The sequence below is a fragment of the Neomonachus schauinslandi genome, chromosome 5 (genome assembly GCF_002201575.2).
Source record: "Neomonachus schauinslandi chromosome 5, ASM220157v2, whole genome shotgun sequence".
Taxonomy (NCBI): Eukaryota; Metazoa; Chordata; class Mammalia; order Carnivora; family Phocidae; genus Neomonachus; species Neomonachus schauinslandi.
In genome coordinates this window covers 70,963,731-70,986,211 of record NC_058407.1, presented here as the reverse complement: position 1 = coordinate 70,986,211, position 22,481 = coordinate 70,963,731, and the positions used below count along the sequence as shown (strand labels likewise).

The 22,481-nt window shown below is 35.8% G+C and overlaps 1 protein-coding gene across 1 annotated transcript in view; it reads left to right on the top strand.

The window, feature by feature from the left end:
- The window catches only part of CNTN1 (contactin 1), a 143,436-nt gene extending 134,498 nt beyond the window's left edge, over positions 1-8,938 (top strand). Inside the window, 4 exon segments of the mRNA XM_044915209.1 lie at positions 973-1,159; positions 3,589-3,701; positions 4,496-4,652; positions 8,880-8,938. Coding sequence (XP_044771144.1) covers positions 973-1,159; positions 3,589-3,701; positions 4,496-4,652; positions 8,880-8,938 — 516 coding nt within the window.
- Positions 8,939-22,481: the final 13,543 nt, after the last annotated feature.

Below are 22,481 nucleotides of genomic sequence, written 5' to 3'. Positions count from 1 at the left end.
AAACCTTACTTTGTTACCAAGTGAATTTGAGCTATCTAGTTCCATTTTATAATGGTTTAATTTGTTTTATTTAAATGAATCACTCAAGATTATATAAATATTAGATATTATTGTCTAAGCACTTTGGTTAATTGTGAAATTAAATTTCCATTACTTTATAGACAGGGAATCTAAATATGTAAAATATGTAAAATACCAGTATATTTATAAACAATCCTCTCCTTTTCATTTACACCTTAGATATACAGATTTCTGACCAATAAAACAGCCTTATTAGAAGGATGAAAATCATAATTCACAACTTTTACTTAAATTTAAGAGACAAAGAAGACTGTCATTGATACATTGGTTGGTAAAAGTGATCAGTTCTAATCACAACTGGATAACATATTTTAAGATAAATTTATTTTAAGGATAAATAAGTTCCTCAACTAATTATTAGGTATAATTTTTTCTTTGATATCTGGCCTCAATATAGGTTCAAAGGAAATGATTTTGCATGCATACTTCTGAAATGAGCTCACAGAAAGTTATTACACTGGCGTGGTTAGGCCACATAATGACTGTTTCTGTCAAACAAAGTTTATTCCTGTCAATGACTCATAACAAATTTGACATCATATAAACAGTAATAAAACAGGAAATAAAGGATAAAAATTATTGTGGAAATACTTCCAAACAGAGACCAGTGTTGTATTTTGAAGGTAAATTGTATGCAGTTTTTTTTTTTTTCTCGTGTTAGTGTGAGACTATTTCAGGCCATGAGGTGAGTCTTTGATTTGTCTTTGACATCTTTAATAGATCTACGTTCTGTGCCTTGCCATATTCTGACTAACAGAAGTGTAAGTAGCACTAAGACTTGAGTATATGACACTCAGCCCACATCACTGGTGTCAGAACCAATTGAAAAGGATTTTCACAATTGAAATGTCTGAATCATGAAAGAATCTCACTCAGTTTGAATGTTTGCAGATTCGGTACTGGGCTGCCCATGACAAAGAAGCAGCTGCACACAGAGTTCAAGTCACCAGCCAAGAGTACTCAGCCAGGCTAGAGAACCTTCTGCCCGATACCCAGTACTTTGTGGAAGTCAGGGCCTGCAATAGTGCAGGGTGTGGGCCTCCCAGTGACATGATTGAGACCTTCACCAAGAAAGCACGTGAGTTTCAACATCTACATTTTAGACTTGTCAAGAAATATCGATTCAATCCTGATACAGGTACATTTGAGAGAAATTTACTACCTAGCAGTCTTAGTACATTCAGTTTTCAATTTTATCCTTGACAATCACCCAAGATTTAAAAAAAAAAAAGTTGTTAGTTATTGTATATGATGAAAAAAATGTGGACCATGCCTTCACACATTTAATGTTTTACTATAGAAATAAAATTATAGAACCTGTCTTTGTAAAGGCTACCCCCCAAAATTTTGTATCATTAGATAATTAATTTATCTTCTCTGTTTTTATTTTTAACATTGTTTTTAATAGGACTGCATCAGTAACATGAGAAAATTAAAATTCTGCTTATTTTCTATGCTTTTATTTATAAGCCTTTGTCAGTGCACAGTGCAAATGCAAGCTAAATGTTGTAGCAGTCTGTTTGCTCTCTTATTACTGTATGTTCTCACTGTTTATATAACAAGACTGCCTACCCTGCTTAGATCTTCCAGGCATTCTTGCCTCTCTGGCTTCACTTTGATATCTCCTTCTTGAACCCATGTTCAAGAAGAGAATTTATATTTGAGGCTCTAGGGAGTTTTGCAAGGATTTAAAGACATGAGTACTATTAGGGTTTGACAATTTATGAAATCACTTGGTGAAAAGGTAACTGAACAGGGGGTAAAGTGGCAGACTTTGATGTCGGATATGGGTTTCAGATCTGTTTTTGCCACTTACTAAATGTGTGAAGAAAGACAAATTACCTCACACCTTTAAACCTGTTTTCTAATTTGTAAAAGGAACATTCATTTCTTTGTTCTTTTTTCCATTTATTCATTCATCCAAAGTATACTATGTGCCCATCACTGTTCTAGTTGTTGAGGATACAGAAGGGATCAAGCCAGATGCAGAGCCTCTTGTCATAGGATTTACAACCCAATGGAAGGACTTGGGGGAAAAAAAAAAACCTGACAAATAAGTATGTATGTTAATATCAGATGACAGGGCAATAAAATGAATAAACAGATGATAAAATTGAAAGTGACTTGGGTGGGAGTTAAACCCCAATTGAGTGGTCAGGAAAAGCCTCTCTGGGAAGATGCCATTTAAGTCAGATATCTGAGTATATGAGTCATAGAAGGACCCACATGATGTGACGATTGGCAGGGAAGGGATTATTTCAGGTAGAGAAAGTAACTAGTGTAAAGCCTTAAGGTGGGAATAGTTTGGTATGCCTTAAGTGTAGAAAGGCCAGGGGGGCCAGGGTGTAAGCTGGAGGTGAGAAGGAGGAAGTGTGCTGGGATTGAAATATGAAGGGTCTCATAGTTGTAGGTCATGTTAGGAGTTAAGAGTTTTTTCTAAGTTTCATAAGAGCCATTGGAAGATTTTAAGGCAGAGCGTGATATCTAATTCATATATTTTTTACATCATTCTGGCTTCTGGATGGACAATGGGTGGTGATGGAGTAAGAGTAAAAATAAAAGAGCCAATGGGGGACAATTTTACGTAGCGGTTGGAATTAAGTGATAATGGATATAGAGAGAAGTGGAAAATTTTCTGTGGAAAGATTTGACATCTTGGTGCTGGTTTAGATGTTGGCTTAGATGGAATGGAAGACTGAGTACTGGATTTTTGATTCAGAAACTGGGAGTCCAATTATGTCATTTGCCAAAAATGGGAAAGACCCACAGAGAGGAAGATTTGGGGGTACATGGCAAATGTTCCATCTTGATTACAGTTGAGAAGACTTTTAGACATTCAAGTAAAGAGAGGCAATTGGACACATTCTTCTAGAGGTCAAGAGAAAGATTAGCCCTGAGATAAAATTGTGAATTATTAAAGCCATGGGCTCAGATGCAAGATTTAGGGAAAATTCATAAATAGAGGAGAGAAGGGTACTCAGGATCAAGTCCTAGGTCATGTCAACATCCAGAAATTAGGCACAGGACATGGAGCCAGGACAGGATGGTTAATGAGAAGGAGCAGCCGGAGAGGTAGGAGGAAACCCAGATGTTAAAAGAACATGAATTTAAGAAAAGAATGAGATTCAGAAAGCGATTAGAAGGTCAACTCTGTGGAATGCTGCAAAAGTATTAAATCTGAAAGAATAAAATGTGACATTAGATTTGGCCAACTGGAGGTGATTGATGACCTTGAAAACAGCAGTTACAAAAGGCTGGTGGGAAAAGAAACCTAAGTAAAGAATAATGACAAGAGAATAAAAGATAGTTATATTACCTACCTCACAGGGCCATGGGTACATTAATGAACCCAAGGATATAAAGTGCTTAGTCTAGTGTATGGCATGCAGTAAGCACTCATCAAAATTAGCTCTTGTTGTCACATCATTATCATGACTGACTTGAGGCAGTTTGCAGAACTGAAGTTGGAGACGGTGGCTGTCACTTGCATATTATTACTTTCCATAGCTCCAAGCCAGCCGCCAAGGATCATCAGTTCCGTAAGGTCTGGTTCACGCTACATAATCACCTGGGATCATGTGGTCGCACTATCAAATGAATCGACAGTGACAGGATATAAGGTATGTAAAAGATTACTGGATTATTCCCCACATGGGCTTTATTCTTACAAAAAGTGACTGATGTTTGGACTTGATTGAGGTTTGTTGTACCAAAACCTTTCAGCTTTCCTATTCTAGCTATACAGCAGAATCAAATGACATAGTACCATGTTAAATTTTGAAATGTGCAAAGATCTTGAGTGAATTCTACAAAAATGCTATGTCAACTGAACAAGATAGGTAGAATAACTGCTTTAAGGAATAGAGTTGTTAAAATAATCAGTGCATAAAGAGGAGAAAGAATCCATTTTTGTTTGGCAGTGATTAAGATAGTGTTGCCTAATGCACAGCAAACTGATGTATTGAGTTACCTTCCATAAATGAACATAAAAAGGAAAAAAGATTATTTCCATATATTCCCTATATCACACATCTTTTATTGGATACCAAATTTTAGGAATAATGTGAAAAAATTAAATTGTGAGGCAGTGTTTTAAGATGACTTCAATATGTTGAAAGAGCCCTCATTTTATACCTATTCTGTAAGAAAAAAAACCGCACATTTTTCCCTCTCCTTATTTTAGGACATTTAAAAAAAAAAGATGCTTAAGGAACTTCCGCTTGGATCACCCTAAAAAATAGGTGAAATCAACTTTTGTGAATTAAAAATGAGTTTTCCAGCTAGTGTTACACATAGTTCCTAAAATTTTTTTATTACTAATAAAAGTCTAAAGCATTTTTATTATGGTTTTAGTGTTTTGGCATTGGCTCATTAGTCCACTTTATTAAATATACATCTTTTGGCACTTTTTCAGGTACTCTATAGACCTGATGGCCAGCATGATGGCAAGCTGTATTCAACTCATAAACACTCCATAGAAGTCCCAATCCCCAGGGATGGAGAGTATGTTGTAGAGGTTCGTGCACACAGTGATGGAGGAGATGGAGTAGTGTCTCAAGTCAAAATTTCAGGTAAGCCAATTATTTGAGACACATTTCCATTAAGTACTTGTAAGTTTTTAGACCATATAGATTCTCAAGAGTAAAGGTAGGATTGATATGCACACCAGTGTCAATGTTTTCCTAGGTAAATTTGAAATGTCAAGGATGTCCTGAAACTTGGTATTTCTTCCATTATAAATCACAAAAGTAACTTTTAAACATACCTCATGCTTTTTGATTATTATCTGGATGACAAAGCATAATTAAAATACCATAATGCAGGTATGGTAATAGCATTGCATGGTAACAGATGGTCGCTACACTTATGGTGAGCATAGCATAACATACATACTTGTTGAATCACCATGTAGTATACTTGTAACATTGTGTGTCAACTATACTTCAGTTAAAAAAATACCATAATGGGGCACCTGGGTGGCTCAGTTGGTTAAGTGACTGCCTTCAGCTCAGGTCATGATCCTGGAGTCCCTGGATCGAGTCCCACATCGGGCTCCCTGCTCGGCAGGGAGTCTGCTTCTCCCTCTGACCCTCCCCCCTCTCATGTGCTCTCTCTCATTCTCTCTCTCTCAAATAAATAAATAAAATCTTTTTTAAAAATACCATAATGCATTATAGTTTTACATAACACTAGACCATTAGATAATAATATCCAAACTTCTCTTATAACAAAAGGAAATTCACTGGACTACTATTAATACTCTCTAAACTCCTTTTTCTTTGTCCTACACATATTAATATAGTAATAAAATAGAAAGACAGTAGATGGTAGCTCCTTCCTTTACCATCTCTCTCTGTGCCTCAGCATATGTGTCCTTTTTCTGCAAACTCTATTTCTCACAGCACTGGCTAATCCAAAATAAATACTTGAGCCAGTGACCTCCTCTCTTTTTGGGATTTGTAGAACTCTATTATTTAAATGTTCATACTTTTTTCTCACCCTGCATGATATAGTCTAATTATAATGAATTAAAATTGATGTTAGAGAGTTTTATGAGACTCTGAAATTCTACGAGATGCTGAATTAAAGAGAAGAATAACTGATTTATAAAACAATGCTGATTTATAGATAAATAGATGAATATGTTAGATATTTAACTAATAATCAATTCTTGAATGCTAAAATTTTTAGTCTGACCCTAGCTGAACAAAGAAACTGTAGAATTAACACTTGGAAATGTCAAATATTTGGTGAATAGTACCATTCTAGAATTTTCTTATTTAAGTTTGGATTTATTTACAAATTGTTTAAATAGGTTTTCTCATAAATTTAATTTACATTGAATTTTTTTTAGTTTAGACATTATTATAATGTCTCTTTAGAAATTTTGGAAATTACCAAAATTTGAAAGGAAAAAAAAATCAGTCATATTCCAAATAGTCTAAAGTAGCTACAATTAATGTTCAGTGGAATTTACTTCTAGTTCTCTTATAAACATATGTAATTTTATAGTTTTGTTTCTATTAAATGTATCATGTTATATCCCACTTTTATGAATCATGTTACATGAACAGTCAGTCCCCATGTCATTCAAAATTTTGTAAATCACTTAAAATTATACATAATATTCTCTCAAACAAATGTACAAAATTTATCTACCCATTTCAGTTTTCACTATAATAAAATGCTATTTTGAATACATTTTTTATAAATTAATCTTCCCACTGCACTACTCGGATGTTAGTCTCTTCTTTTTTAGCCATTACTAATTTGATAGGAGAAAATGGCATCTTTTTGTTTTTAAAACACTTTCTACATTCTGAACTTTGATAGCACACACTTTCAATAGTTTCACACTTAACTCAGGCTGTTCCACTAAAGGAAATGAGAGGGAAATGTGGACATTATTTCAAGGGTGGTGAGGTGCAAACTAACCCAGTAAATTGCTTTTGAAAACTGACCTTCCCTGTCAAGAAGTCTGTCATAACCCACTGTTGCTCTCTTCATTTCCTTACTCTTCATTTATCATCCCTAATGTGGAGCTGAACCCAATTTCATGGGTTTAGACTACAGAAGTTTGTAGCTGGAGATGCTGAAGTAGTGACAGGAGCATCAGCATAGGTATAACTAGTGACGTGCCAGTTAAAGTGAAACAACAAGCTCTCCTGGGGTAAGGGGAGCCCTGGTTTCATTTGCCAATTTCTGTGGTGTAAATATTTCCATCATGTCTGATTTCAAACTTCCCACATGACATCACTCAGTGTGGAGCCAAGAAGAGATGCTGAGTAACACACCATTAATGCAGTAATGTTGTGTTATAGGCATAACCTTAAGAGTATTGATAACATTAAAATGCAGTAAAATAATTAGGAAGTGATGAGTTTTGAGAATTTACTCCCTGTGTTTTAGACTTTCTCATTAATTAAGAATTTTATGTAATTTCAATTTTAATAACAGTGGTTTTTAACAACTTGTTCATAAATTTCCTAAAAAAATTAGCAGTTGGCTGTTGGGAGGCGGTAGGGACCACTCGCAGCACACCACGGTTACCCTCTGACAGCCCAGTGGAAATAGCCCATGTACAGAAGGCACAGAGTATGCTTTTTTTTTTTAGAAAACTCAAATATATTCAGAATAGTTCCCCTTTTTTGCCAACTAATGGACAACGTTCTTATTAAGGCAGAATTTCTATTACTTATTTCTTATTCTAACTATGACTGTACAAAGAAACTATACAATTAACATTAGGAAATGTCAGATGTTTGGTGGATAATACCATTCTAAAATTTTCTTAACTTAGGTTTATTTGCAAATTGTTTAAATTATTTGTAATGAGAGAAACATGTAAATGCAAACAGAAATTTTAGGCTTTCTTATAAATTTAAAAGACTTAATACTTTCCCTAGTTTCTATTTTCATGACTAAAATATGTAGTCAGGAAGAAAGTACATTGCTAGATTTTAATGTTAATAATAGCATCTGCTGTTCATTTATTCACTCATTTATTTATTCATTCAATAAATATACATTAAATGCCTAAATTTCCACATCTGTCCTATTCCACATCACTAGTATCCCTTGCTGGCCCTACTGTGATTCTAATGATTCTCTTGACTTCCGGTTTTGGCCTCCATTCGCTATTCAGCAACCAAAGGGATCTTCTTATACATAAATCAAATCACGCAATTCTCTGCTTAGAAAGACATCCCATAGGATAAAATCTAATTTCCTCACCATGGCCTATAGTGCTCTATAATAATCTGGCCAAACTCTCTTGTCTCAATTAAGTGATTTCATCTTTGTTCCACTGATCTTCTTTCTCTTCTTGAACGTGCACCAATGTTATCCTGACCTTGAACCATTTGTACTTGTTCTTGCTGCTACCTAGAATTCTCTGAATCTTGGCATGGCAGGTTCCTTCTTGTCATTTTTCTTTCTGCTCTGATGTTACCTACTCAGAGAAGATTTGTATGAACAGCAATTTAAGAAAGCCCCCTATTCTATGTCACTCTTTTATTCATAATATTTGTAACTATTCAAAATTATCTTACTTATTAATTTATACTGCTTATTGTCTATCTCCATCCTTACTTGAACATAAGCTTCATGGGAACAAGCTCTTGTCTGACTTCTTTAACCTTTGAATCCCCAGTTCCTAGGGGACATATTTGGCACATAACAGTGTTTTAACAAATAATTGTTAAATGAATTTATGATTTCTGCATAGAATAAAATTTAGTTATAAGAACAGTTTGGGTAACTTAAATTACAGTTCATTTGTCTAGAATGTTGATATACTTCCCCATTAAGCACATGATTTGTGTTATGCCATGTGCTAATCCACAATTTGATTCTTACAAAGCTTAAGACTTCATATGAGAGATAGTCTAGAAAATTATTAGACATGGTAGCTTGCTTCTCCACTCCTCTCTGACCTGAACACTGTTACTGCTGTCTTAATACATCATTCCCTATCAGATATTTACAGCTCACATCTAGGCAAATATAACAGCACAAATGATTCATCAGAAATATACTATCCCTAAGAAATTCCATATTGTCTTTTAAGAATCTTTTGTTTTCATTTATCAGTGTGAGCTAAATTAAGAAAGTGCAAATAGCTACAAAATATTTTGAATATCAGTTTTAATAAGCTAGTTTGCCTTATTACATATTCACTATAAATTTTAGAATTTAGATTATCAAGCATCTGTGATCATAACTAAATATCCTCAAGAAGCATACAATTCATTATTTGTATGAATGTGTATATTTTGAGCTTTTATTTTTCTTTCTAGTTTTAAACAGACAACAGATATCTTGGTCAAATCAAGAAAGACTTTTAAGAGCATTTTAGAGGCCAGACTTCTTCCTAAGGGCAAGTCATAATCATTTGAAAACTTTAAGGTGGTAGGAGTAACATGATCAGATCTTTGCACTTGAAAAATCACTTCGGTGATTGTGGAAAATATATATAGTAGGGAAGAAAGATGTAAGGAGATGAGTTACAAGGTTATTATTATAGAATGATTAAAAGATGTTGATGGTCTGGACTGGACTGGAAAGAGGGCAGTGGTGAAGTCTAGGGTGGGTTCTAAAAGAACAAGGCATCTTTTCCATTTGATTTAAAGTTGCTCTATACTCATTGTTTTGATTTTGTAGCTTCTAATAAATCTGTAATTTATTCTGATGTTACCAGAGATGATGTAATCTCATCATTTAACCTACTACTTTTGGTAACTCCACGTTATTAAGTTAGACTATATAACCAAAGCCACTGATTTAAACACTGATGAAAAACACATTTTATGTTTTCACTTTGTCCTCTTCTTCCCAGTAGCAGGAGAGGAAGGGCTAGGAAGCCATTCTCTAGGTGCAACCTTTAGATGTTAACTCCATTACTCACAGGTTCCCTTCTCTAGTACCTAAGTGAGTAGTGCAGTATAAAAAGACTAAGAGGATAGTTGGGATGTTTAGATTTAATCCATACATTATGAAATCAAAATGCTGTATTGACATCATCCCGTTTGCAGGTACTTCTGTAAACATTTCAAAAACCGAAGTTATTTTGAACATCTAATCTTGTACACTAACCCATTCTTATAAGTCCATCATCATAACTTTAAAAACACATATTTGTGATTATGGCACAATCAAATATTATTATTTAGGAAATGCTATCTCTCCAACTATTCTGAAGTAATCAAATAGCTTGTTTTCCTTTGCTATGTTCTGTGTGGGATCAATTTGAGAGTTCAAGTGGACAAATTCAGCCTATGTATTTCTAGGCTGACAAACAGCTTACATTTAAAATTACCTCTAGGAGCACTTGGGGTGGCTCAATCGGTTAAATAGCCAACTCTTGATTTCGGCTCAGGTCATGATCTCAGGGTTGTAAGATCGAGCTCCACGTTGGGCTCTCCTTTGGGCAGGGAGCCAGCTGAAGATTCTCTCTCTCTCTCTGCCCCTCCCCACCCTCTCTGTCTCCCTCTCTAAAATAATAAAAATAATAAAATAAAATTAATTCAGATTTCATTAACTTTGAACTTAAAATCTTTTCCAACATTACAGCTGTACTTAACACTTCTAGTTTTGTAACGAGCATGGAAATAGAGGAGAAATTATCTGAACAAAATAATATTTTGTGCATCTCTGAATTTGACTTAAAGATAACACCTCTGCATCTAAACTAACTTGGGTTTTCCTAGATCTTCTCCAAGGTTTCTTTTAGCTACTAGGAAATTAACACAACAATCCCAACATATTATTTTCTTCATCTATTTAGACTTAGAAATAATTAGGTTGGGAAACGCCTCAGTGGAATACATTACACTCATACAGGGATGAGTGATGCAACCTGATTGAAGATCATTTTTGGTGTAGTGTAGACAATACAGTGGGGTGGAACAAAGGAGAGTTGGTAAGAAGAGAGCAAGTCTGACAGCCCATCAGAATAGGCAGTTTCCCTTCCAGAAAGAATCAATTTATGGGATAACTTAAGTTTTTTACTGCTCTAAGATGCAAAGTAAATTACCAGACGTTTTCCAGGACTAATGACTAAAGAATGGATAGGGAGACATTTTATACACTTCCGAGAGGAAAATGTACATTTTAGAATGTTTCTTATATGAATTATCAAAATATGTAAGATTTAGTAATAAAAAGATTGGAAAAGCAAAATAATAAAGTTGCTGGAGAAAAATGTCTAGATCATCTTGTTTGACTCCTTTCCAAGGGTTGGACTTCCCCGCGAGACATTCACGGCTTATATTCTCTCAGCCTCAGTTTAAACACTATCTGTGATGGGGAGCGAATTCACCATTGTACTAGTCAATATATTATGGATCTCTGATCAATTCTGTAGTGTTTGAACTAGTTTCTGATAAAATCTAGCTCATAGGATCAACCGATAGCTTTCTCTAAAGTTCTTCCTTTTCTCTCCTCTTTCACTGAAAGATGATGATCTTTCGGGAAAGATGAAATGTATCTGGATAGTTTAATCAAGTATTGAATTAGGTCCTTAAAAGAGAAAACAAAACCTTTTGTAGGAGTTGTTAGAGTGAATGTCTGCTGGCTTTGAGAAAAACAAGAAATTGCAGTTGTAAGGAACCCCTGCTGGTGGTCCATCTGCCTGCAGCATCCAAGTGGGGGAACCACAGGGGAAGCCCTGAGGGCACCGGCACCCCCAGTACCTCAGACACCCTAGAGGCCCAGAGCCCTGCCCCTCCCTGCAAGAACAGCAGTGCCTTCTGTGTTTCCATGCCCTTCCAGTTCCCCACCCTGACTCTCGGGCAAGAGCATCTAGGAAGTGTAGATATCACCCTTTTACCTCAGAGACAGACGGAATTCGAACAGAGAAAGCACAAGAAATGCTGCTGAAATTCCTAGAAGAAACGCAGCACACTTTCTCCAAAAATAAGTATGTTTACATGATAATATCAAAACTAACAAGAAAACCCCAGCCAAACCTGGATTTTTGGAAATGTTAAAAGAAGTTAAAGAAAATAAGTAAAATGGCTCTTCACTTCTGAATTGATTTCATGATATAGAAATTCATATTATTAGAAACACCATTAAAATTATAGGACAAGAAAATCTGTAATTACTGAAGCTATATCACAAAAATATCTAAAAGGGGATTTACCCAAGATACAGAAAATAATGATTAATACCACTCGATCACCAATAATCACAGATAACAATGTGGCTACTACATTTAGTTACTCTCCACATTTTCTTTTTCAGGGTTATGACAAGATCATAATGTATATAAAACCTTTTATTCAGAATTTCCAATTTTTTTAGAAAAGTTTCCTAGAGGTAAAATTACTGGATTAGAAGGCAGAACCTTTCAAAGACTTGGCAAATATTTGATAATTGCCAAATTGCTATCCAAACAGCAATGCCCATATTTTATCATTAAAGAATTTTTACTAGCATTTTAGTATTCAGAAATTCTTTTTAATTAAGCAAAAACACTCTCTCAAAATTTTTATTATTTTTAATTACTATTAAGATGAGTATATTAATATATTTAATAGCTACTTATATATTCATTTCTTGGAAGTCTGTTGATGTTCTTTTCTCTGTTTAATGTTAATGATTTTCCTTAACATTTTATGATCAATTTATAAAGCAAGGTTATTAACATTTCCATGCCATATTTGTAGCAAATATTTTTTCAAGCTTGCATTTCAGTGTTAATTATGCTAGATAAATATGGTTCATTTTTATGCAAAATAATGAATTCTCATTATAAAACACTTCAAATATTTATTGCATGTGAACAAGCCATAGAATAATAGATACAATTTAAGTCCACTTATGAAGTCCAAAAAAAGAAAATAATGAGGCAGTGTTTATAGAGGTATACATATGACATGTAAAACTTCCCAAAAAGGAGAATGATTAACACAAAATTCGGTACAGTATTGCCTTGTGAGAGGGCAGAGGGCAATCAGAAAGAGGCTGATAGGGTGGTGACAATGTTATGTCTTTGATTGACTGCTAAGTATGCAGGTGTTCTGTTGTAGTAGTTGTTGTTAAATTATAGTTTTTAAAATACTAATTTACATAACTTATTTCAAAGTTGTAAAAGTTAAAATGGGGTTGAAGAAGTGGAGGAGTAAGAAAGTTTACTGAAGTTGTCATTTTACAGGTGTGTATTAGCTTGCTAGGGCTACCATAATGAAGTACCACAGACTGGGCGGTTTAAACGATAGAATTTACTCTCACTGTTCTGGAGGTTAGAAGGCTGAGATCAAGATGTCAGTAGGGTTGGCTTCTTCTGAGGCCCTTTTCCTTGGATTATAGATGGCTGTCTTCTCCCTATCTTCATGTAGTCTTCCCTCTGGGTGTGTTTGTGTCCTGATTTTTCTTCTTATAAGTACACCAGTCATACTGGATTAGAGCTGACCCTAATGACCTTATTTTAACTTAATTACCTCTTTAATGACTATCTCTAAATACAGTCAGATTCTGAGGTACTGGGGGTTAGGGCTTCCACATGGGATTTGAAGGGACAAAATTCAGCCCATAACAAAGTTATTGATAATTTCGAGAGAAAAACTTCCATAAAAGAGTGTGGGTGGAGGTCTTATTTCTCTAAGCCAACCTCACAGAGCTTGCATTCTAAAGAGAGGAGGCAAGATCAATCAATATATAACAACAGAGAGTGATAATATCTGAAGAAGAAAGTAAAGCAGAGGGAGGTGGGTAAATAGTGATGGAAGACAGCAAGGGCTGTGTTTTCAATATGAGTGGAAGGAATGGCTTGCTCTGATGGGATAACACTGGAAAAGAGAATCAAATGAAGTGAGTGAATGGTCCATGCAGTTATCTGGAGGACAAGTACTCCTATTAGAACAATACAAAACCCTATTCTAGGAATATGTTTGGATTCTCAAGGAACAGCAAGGAGACCAATGTTATTGGGGTTGAGCAAGGCAGGGGGAGAGTGGACAAAATTAAGGTAGAAAAGTAGATGGAACCTGAATCATCACAAGGTTTCCAGGTCCTGCTTAAAGAATTTGGATTTTACTTAAATATGATGAGAAGCTATTGAAGCATTTTAAGATGGGAAATGGCATGATCAGATTTATATTTTACAAGTCTTATTTTATCTGTTCATTGGAAGGAAGTAGAAATCTCATGAATGGTGGGGGGAAAAAATCTCTGTGAATTTCTAGAAACAGGGAGAGCAATTAGAAGCCAAAAGGTGATAGTCCAAGCAAGAGATGAAGTCAGCTTTGACAGGTATGGTCACAGTAGAAGTGAGAAATATAGTCAGGATTTATTTGGAACAAGACCCAACAATATTTTCTGATGATTTGATAAGGGATGTGAAAGAGGACTTGGCATAATTCAAAGAATTTAGATTAACAAACAGAATCATCTACTGAAATGGCCAACAGAATAATCTACTTTAACAGAATCATCTGCTAAAAATAGATGATCGAGGAAAATAAGGAGTTCAAATTTTGACGTGCCAGTTCATGCTATGTCCATTAGTCATCCAGGTGGAGATAGATTTAAAAAAGAAAAGAAGAGTCATCATCTAACAAAACTGAGAAAACAGCTGAGGTCAGATTACAAATTTGTCAGAGAACCAAGTGGCATAATTATGTAACTATCTGCAATTCATACCAGCCTGGATAGAGAGATAGCAGATGGTTGTTGGCGTTGCCCAAAGTTGGCAGCTTGTGTGTTAATATAGGAGATCAAGGGAAACAAGGATTCATTACTTCTAGTTACAGAATAATTTAAATAGCTGAGTGGAGAGTTTGTATCTATTAAAATGTTTTCAGCTGTCAGTAACAAACCCTCAGCTCAAAATTGCTTAAGAAATAGGTGGTCTTTAGGCCTTAGTGAAATCAGCATCTCAAAAATTTCCTCCCAACCCCCTGCATCTCCACATGAGATGTCTCAGAATCAAGTTCATTTAAGGCTCGTCCTCTCTGTGGTTATAATATGGCTACAGCAGAACTAGGAATTATTGCATGCAGACCTTATAATGTCCAAGGAAGAAGGGGTCTGTCTCCATTCAAGCTCCATCTTAAAATGAAGGACCTTTACCAGAGAGTCTCAGAAAATCTTTTCCATATTGTCTAGAATTGGGTTTGTTAAACTAGTAAAATGCCATTTGCTCAAAGTGATCAAGATTTATCTCAGGTCTGGGGATGGTAAAACTTTCTTTGGGGAGTGAACATCTGAGCAAAAACTGGAGAGTGTATTGGCAAGGAGATAGAAAAGGATTTCTATTTAATATCAAAAGTTAAGTAACAAGGTGAATAATAAGGTAAATAAATAAAATAAATAAATGAGGATACAGAAAAATGAAGACGAGGAAAGTAGGTCAAAGAACAGCTTCATAAAAGTACAGTAGAGGCATGAAAAGTTACAGGAAAGATACAAAGTTAGCTTCAAGAGCAGACAATTTAAGCAGGATTGTTTTTACTGAAGTAATAAGGAATGGTAATCAATGTGAATTTTGAGATTAAAACAAGGATTAATAATGTTGAACAAATTACCAAGGATTATATCAAATTGAGAGAACTATGATCCAAAGTCAGTAAACACAGGTTTATCATTAAACATATATATTTAGCACTACCACTGTTAAAGAATATTTAAATGGATAAATAGAAATGTTTAAGGAACAGTTTAAGTAATTACTATCATGGGAAAATTGTAAATGTTTTTGCTTTGTTTTGTATTTTAGATTAGATACTCTACAGTACCCAAATCTGTGAGACAACCCCTTTCCCTCAAAGGCTGCATTTAGTGGTGTTTTCTAAATTTAGAAAGTTATACTAGGAGGGTAGAATCTGGAAAGAGTATTGCTAAAGGAACCTAGCATGAAAAGGGACTCCTATATAAAGTAACTGCTGTAGAAAAGAACAGTTGAAAGTTAAAGGAATTTATCATTTTTTTCCTTCAAATTTTTATTTAAATTCTAGTTAGTTAATGTACAGTTCAATATTGGCTTCAGGAGTAGAATTCAGTGATTCATCACTTACATACAATACCCAGTGCTCATCATAACATGTGCCCTCCTGGGACACCTGGGTGGCTCAGTCATTAAGCGTCTGCCTTCAGCTCAGATCATGATCCCAGGGTCCTGGGATCGAGTCCTGGGATTGAGCACTGGGATCAAGCCCTGCATAGGGTTCCCTGCTCAGTGGGAAGCCTGCTTCTCCCTCTCCTATTCCCCCTGCTTGTGTTCCCTCTCTCGCTGTCTCTCTCTCTGTTGAATAAATAAGTAAAATCTTAAAAAAAAAAAAAAAAAGAATAAGTGCCCTCTTAATACCCTTCCCCCATTTACCCCATCCCCCCCCCCCCCCCGACTCAACAATAGAGAACAAACTGGGGGTTGGTGGAGGGAGGAATTTATCATTTTTGAAATGTAATTACACAGAAGAAGTTTCAGAAAATGAACTAATGGTCCTAAGAGAGATACCTTCATTCAAAGATAAGCTTTATTTTTCTGAATTTTAGATATGAACAAAATTCCAGTTTTACTAAATAGTAATCTATTTTTTCATCTTGTTTGCATAATTCCAAGCTTTGTGGAATATAGTTATAAAGTTTCAACAAATTTTATGATGGGTCATAATATTTTGCATCAATAAATTGGTAATGAGAAAATGAATAATCTTGTGCAGTGGCATATCTTATATGTATAACTAATTATTAGTAGGCTCAATACATTAGTGGCATAAAAAGTACATTAAGATATCTATTCTCTACACACAAATGGAGTGGAAATACTCTATAATCCTAAGGTACCTCCCCTCAAATCATGGGATATTGTTTTATATTTTCTCCTTAAATAAAAGCAACAAATAAGTGAATTAAAATAATTATATTATCTTTAATGATATACACATCAGCCATCAAAACACCATTTCAAAATTAATTTTCCTTTGGACCATTATAGGCTATGTTGAAATTTGTAACCTTCTCAGGAAAATATAAAGATAATTGTTGGTGCTGAGAAAGAGAGTTGAATTTTAAGTTTTTGCTCTGGAGGCTTGATATTTGCCCACAGTAACACAAATATTAAAACTACTTAGAAAAGAAAGTGAGTTTGTCATTGTTAAAACTAAATCCCTGGGAATCTCTCACAAATAGAACTGGAAACCTTTAATGCTATAATAAGAAGGAATATAAAGCACTTAAACTGGAAAGTGATATATCAACATATTAAAATGGTCCATTTGATACTACCTTAGGGACCAGCTTTAGTGATTTATGAAAGGAATGTTTACATCTCAAAGTACTTCCCAAAGTTAGGTAAGGCTAGAAGCAGGCCCCTCAGTAGATTATTCACAGTATGAGAGCAAGGCAGTGAAACAAAAGACATTCCAGAGGCACTTTTTACAGTCACCTTCTGCAAAATGAGCCAGACCAAGAGGAAATAAATCATTTAGAACATGTTCCAAGTGTATGAATTTCTCCAGCTAGTTGTCTTTCTTCGATAACCTACCAGTCCAGGCCTATAAAATTGACTCTCAGCTCTAAAGCAAATCACCAGCCTTAGGCACCAGGCCATAAGAAGCAGGAAGAGTGTTACAGAGGACTAGCTTGGAGACCCTTAGCCCATAGGTGATGCTTCAAAGTCCAGATGTGCCCGAAAGTTGTGAATTCTTTGGATATCAACATCTGTGTAGATAGATGATCCTTCCAATGCCCTGGCCTCTTAATTCTTCTTTCTTGATGATCTTGTCACCTGTTCATGATCACAGCCCAGACAGAATTCACAGACTTGAGTGTGAATTAGAACCCGAGTGCTCCCTGAAACTTGAATGAGAAAAAATAAATGGTAATTTTCACTAATTTTTAAATCAAATTCATTATCCCTTCAAATATGAATTGAAGCAATAAATCACTATCACCAGTAACATCCACAGATATTCTTATATAATATTTCAGCTGTTACACTATCACTTCTTCAAAAATATGATATTAGACTTGATCTTAGTTCTTATTTTCAGTGTGCTTATAAGGGGCCTGGGTGGCTCACTGTATTAAGCGTCTGCCTTCAGCTCAGGTCATCTCAGGGTCCTGGGATCGAGCCCCACGTCAGGATCTCTGCTCAGCAGAGAGTCTGCTTTTCCCTCTGCCTCTCCCTCTGTGTGCTCTCTCTCTCTCTCTTAAATAAATAAATAAATAATAATAAAAATTAATGTGCTAATAAATACACTAATGTGTTAATAAATATAATAAACATGTATTTGCTTCCTTGATATTTTTATAAATGTATTTCAATATACTTGGTTTTCCTTTAATTCTATGTATTATATTTTATGTATGTGAAAGCATTATTTGCAGCATTCTCAAGAGATTTACAGTCTGCCAAAGTGTTTCTGACACACAAAGAGGCCTAGAATCCTCACAATTCTTGATATGACTAATAACTGCAAAAAAAAATAAAAATTTAATTTTAAGCATTTATTTTCTGACCACTAACTCTTATTTTTCTAGTTTATTCCTTCAGATCTCCTCCCGACTCCACCATTTCTTTCACCATCTCCCACCTGGACCTCCCATTCAACCTATTGCTTGTTTATCACTCATTCCACTCATGTCCAAAGTTCCCTCAGATTCCTAATTAAAACCACTTCCTTATCTATACTTAGCCTTTTTCTCCCTCTATGCTCCTCACATGGCCAAATCCAAACTCGGATTAAATACAGATTTCTGTTGTACTATGTGCATGAATACAAGAAGAACTCTATGTGCTCTTGCCAAGATCTCTCTGTGCATCCCCATCCCCAACATTTACCATCTCCCCAACACTATTTGCCTGGAGACCCTCAGGTCTAATCATGCCCATAGGTCGCATTTATGGCACTAACCAAAAGAAGTCCAGGAATCCTTGATTAATACAGTTCCGGGTGCTCCATTTTCTGACTCCATTTCTATCGATACTTAACTCGAAAAACCTTCCCACTCTGCCCTCTGGAATTCATTGCCAGTCATCAGCAAAGTCTCCTATAGTGTTCATCTCTTCACTGAATGTTTCCTTCCTGTTCTTTCCTTTTTTAAGATTTTATTTATTTCTTTGAGAGAGAGAGAGAGCACGAGCAGGGAGGAGGGGCAGAGGGAGAAGCATACTCCCCACTGATCATGGGGCTCGATCCCAGGACCCTGGGATCATGACCTGAGCTGAAGGCAAACGTTTAACTGGCTGAGCCACCCAGGTACTCCTTCCCCTTCTTAATGCATTTGAAACCTTGCTCTAATTGCTTCTCCTGGAGTTTGTTCAGACCCCCTCTGGACACTGGGCCTGGTGGCAGGGTAGTTGTCCTTCTTGCTTCTTGATGCCTCCATAGTATTCTCCTTCTTTCTTGCCCAAAAAGCCCTGCTTAGAATCACATATCATCTGCTTCTCTCATTCATTGTCCCTTTTTAAAGTTTTCTACCAATCCCCTGGATCATTTCTACTCATTCCTTGAGGAGTTAAGAGCCCAGATGACTGTCTCCAGAACTACTTCTGTCATACATTTGTTGATTTCAATACACATGTAGATGATCCTTACATTGCCCTGTCCTCTCAGTGCCTTCAAAAACTCTCCTCATTTTTGTTGTCCTTCCTATGATTCTACTCTAACTTTATTATTGCTATTTTTATGATATCAAAGACTCTAGTCTCTGACCACTGCCTATCTTTTCTCGTTTTTTTTAGTACTCTGACTCCTAAAATTTTTTTGACCCACCAGAAACCATAAACCACTGATCTTACCACTTTTTCTATGTTTCTCTCTTGATTTCTTCATATGTAGCTTAAATCCCACAGCCACATATTATACTTACTCCTGTGTGTAGAACCCCCATTTTCTTTGCTTCTCTTACTTCATTATACTCACTTGGATATATCATGGATTAAGTCCAACTGTCCACTTACATCTATGCCTACAGTCCCGAAGCTAAAGGTGGCTAGAGAAAAATACCCAACTTTAAGACTGGTTACAACACCTTGAATTCAGGACCACTCACTTCAAGGAGGACTGCAGTGCTGCTGGGCCATTCCACTAGGTTTTCCTAATACCTTTCATTCTTCTCTTCTTTTATTTTTTTTTAATTTTTTTTTCAATTTTTTATTTATTTATTTGACAGAGAGAGATAGCGAGAGCAGGAACACAAGCAGGGGGAGTGGAAGAGGGAGAAGTAGGCTTCCTGCCGAGCAAGGAGCCCAATGTGGGACTCGATCCCAGAACCCTGGGATCATGACCTGAGCCGAAGGCAGACGCTTAACGACTGAGCCACCCAGGCGCCCTCATTCTTCTCTTCTTGACAGCTATTTTGCTCTTCTCCTTCCTTAAATTGCCAACACTAAGCAATTTAAGGAGGCTTGCTCCTCCCAGCAAGGAGGGCCTTGCTGTCCCTCCTAATAACCTGAATGAACTCTGTGTTCTTATCTAAGAGCCACTCTCCATGTGTGAGCCAGTTCCAACACCTCTTGTTAACCCGAGTATTGCCTCAACCATTCTTTCTTTTCTCTGCTGCGTCATCATTTTACTTTTTCCTATTTGATTTTTTTTGCTTCAGTATACAAGTATTCAGCAATAGTGCCCATCTTTAAGGGAAAACAAAGAAAGAAAAAAAAAAGGAAAATCTCTCCTTGCCGCTATTGTGTGGTTCTATGATTTTCTTTAGAGCAAAATTCAATAGATAATTTGTTCATCTTCACCATTTCAAATTCTGTCTTGAATTTGCTTCAATCAGGTTTTCATCCCAAAACTCTATCAAAAAGCTCTTGTCAAAGTCACCAATGACTTTCATGTTTTTATTCCAGGAGTCAGTCCTTATTTAATCTCTTAGCAGCATTAATACAGTTGATCACTTTCTCCTCCTCGGATTTCTGGGCACCAGTTTCTCTTGATTTTCCTCCTCCCTCACAAGCTGCTATCCAGAGTTTCCTTACTGGTTCCCGATCATTTTTTCAACTTTTTGAACTTAAAATGCCCCAGGACTCAGTACTTCAGTATCTTTATCTCTCTTCATCCCTAAGTAATCTTATACAGTTTCAAGGCTTTAAATGCTGAAAGCTCTCAAATATAAGTCTTTAATTTACTTGACTACCTAATCACTAACCACTATTTCCACTTAGACAGCTAAAGTAAACCTTCCCTCTGCCCCACCATATTTCTTTTCCTACATTTTTACCCATCTTGACAAAACATCTCCAATAGTCCTTGAAGTCATCTTTGACTTTTTTTTCTCTTACATACAACATTCATTTCATTAAGAAATCCTATTGGTTTTACCACTAAAATATATCTAGAAACCTCCAGGTCTGCTACCACCATCATGGTTCAGTGATCATGCTTTCTCCCCAGGATTATTGTGCCAGACATCTCTGTTCTCTGCTTTGTGCTTAGCTAGCACCCTATAATTTATTCTCAACAGAATGAGCCCAGTGATTGGTTTCACATATGCCAGCTGTGCAAAAACTTACAGTGACTTTCCATCTTAGAATGAGACTAGGTCATATTCACATTTGGATTTTGTCTGATCTGTGTCAACCTTGGCCATTACTATTAACTCCCTAGCTCATGAAATACAAATCTATTTCTGTGAGGTTCTTAATTGGTTTTCCAATACCTTGCAAAATTTGACTCTTCTAATCAAGATGCCAATAATATTCCAATATATTTGTATTACTTATATGCAGTGATTATTTAGCAAAGGTGTAGTCTATTCTTCATATGTAGAATGGGATTCAATGTCTACCTTTTATGTAACTAATAAGTAATGAATAGTTACCTCCCATTACTGTGGCTAGAAAATGATAAATAGGTTCTTTCTATTGCTGTGAGTGACAAACGAATACAGCAAAATTTGTTTTCTTTTTTTTTTTTAAAGATTTTATTTATTTATTTGACAGAGAAAGACACAGCGAGAGAGGGAACACAAGCAGGGGGAGTGGGAGAGGGAGAGGCAGGCTTCCCGCGGAGCAGGGAGCCGGATGCGGGGCTTGATCCCAGACCTGAGCCGAAGGCAGACACTTAACAACTGAGCCACCCAGGCGCCCCGCAAAATTTGTTTTCTTATGCTTTAAACTTTTGCCATCCAATTCCAAACAAAAGCATGAGTGGAGAGACAATCCTCCCTGTCAGTGTCTTTCAACCTTTTTTCATTACTGTCTCTCTAATAAGCCCTTTTACACATTTTTTTTTTCCTAGAAACTTTTGCCACTCATGACATTTTAATACCACAGCTATACGGCATACCTGTTTATGTAGAATAGTCCTTTGGAGATGCAAAAACCATTGTAATATCTCAGGTCTTTTCACCCCACAAGATTGTCTTCATCTCCATAGGGGCCATATTGTCCCTGTGGAGAACGCATGCTCTATGGAGACGCCTCCTTCCATCCATTCCCAAGAGATGCAGTCATTTTATGAATTCATCAATCCAAAATTTTGGTAAACTGTGTTTTTGGAGACATTGTTTTGCACCTTCATAGGATTAATTTTTATTGAATTGTACTTTGATATTTTGCTATTGGCTTATACTGAGGAACATTATAGAAAAAAAGAACAGAAACAAAAAACAATTACACAAAATCTACTACCATATTCCATGATTGTAGAGGATATGTTTGCTGTGCTAAACAGCGTCCTCCTTTTAACGAACCATGATTAAAAATTTCCTCAGGTAGGGCTGAACCTAGAGAAGTGAGTACCTGGGCCAGGCTAATAAATACATATTTAAAAAAGGTAATTTAATATTTAACATTAAATTAGTAATCTTGAAAATTTTGTACAATATTTAATGGCAAGGATGAGATCTAATTAGAGGAAGGATGTGAAAGAGGTCTACTTGTCTAAATTCTAGAAAAATTCATCTCCTCAACATCACTCTCCCTCTCTGACATACACAATACACACTCA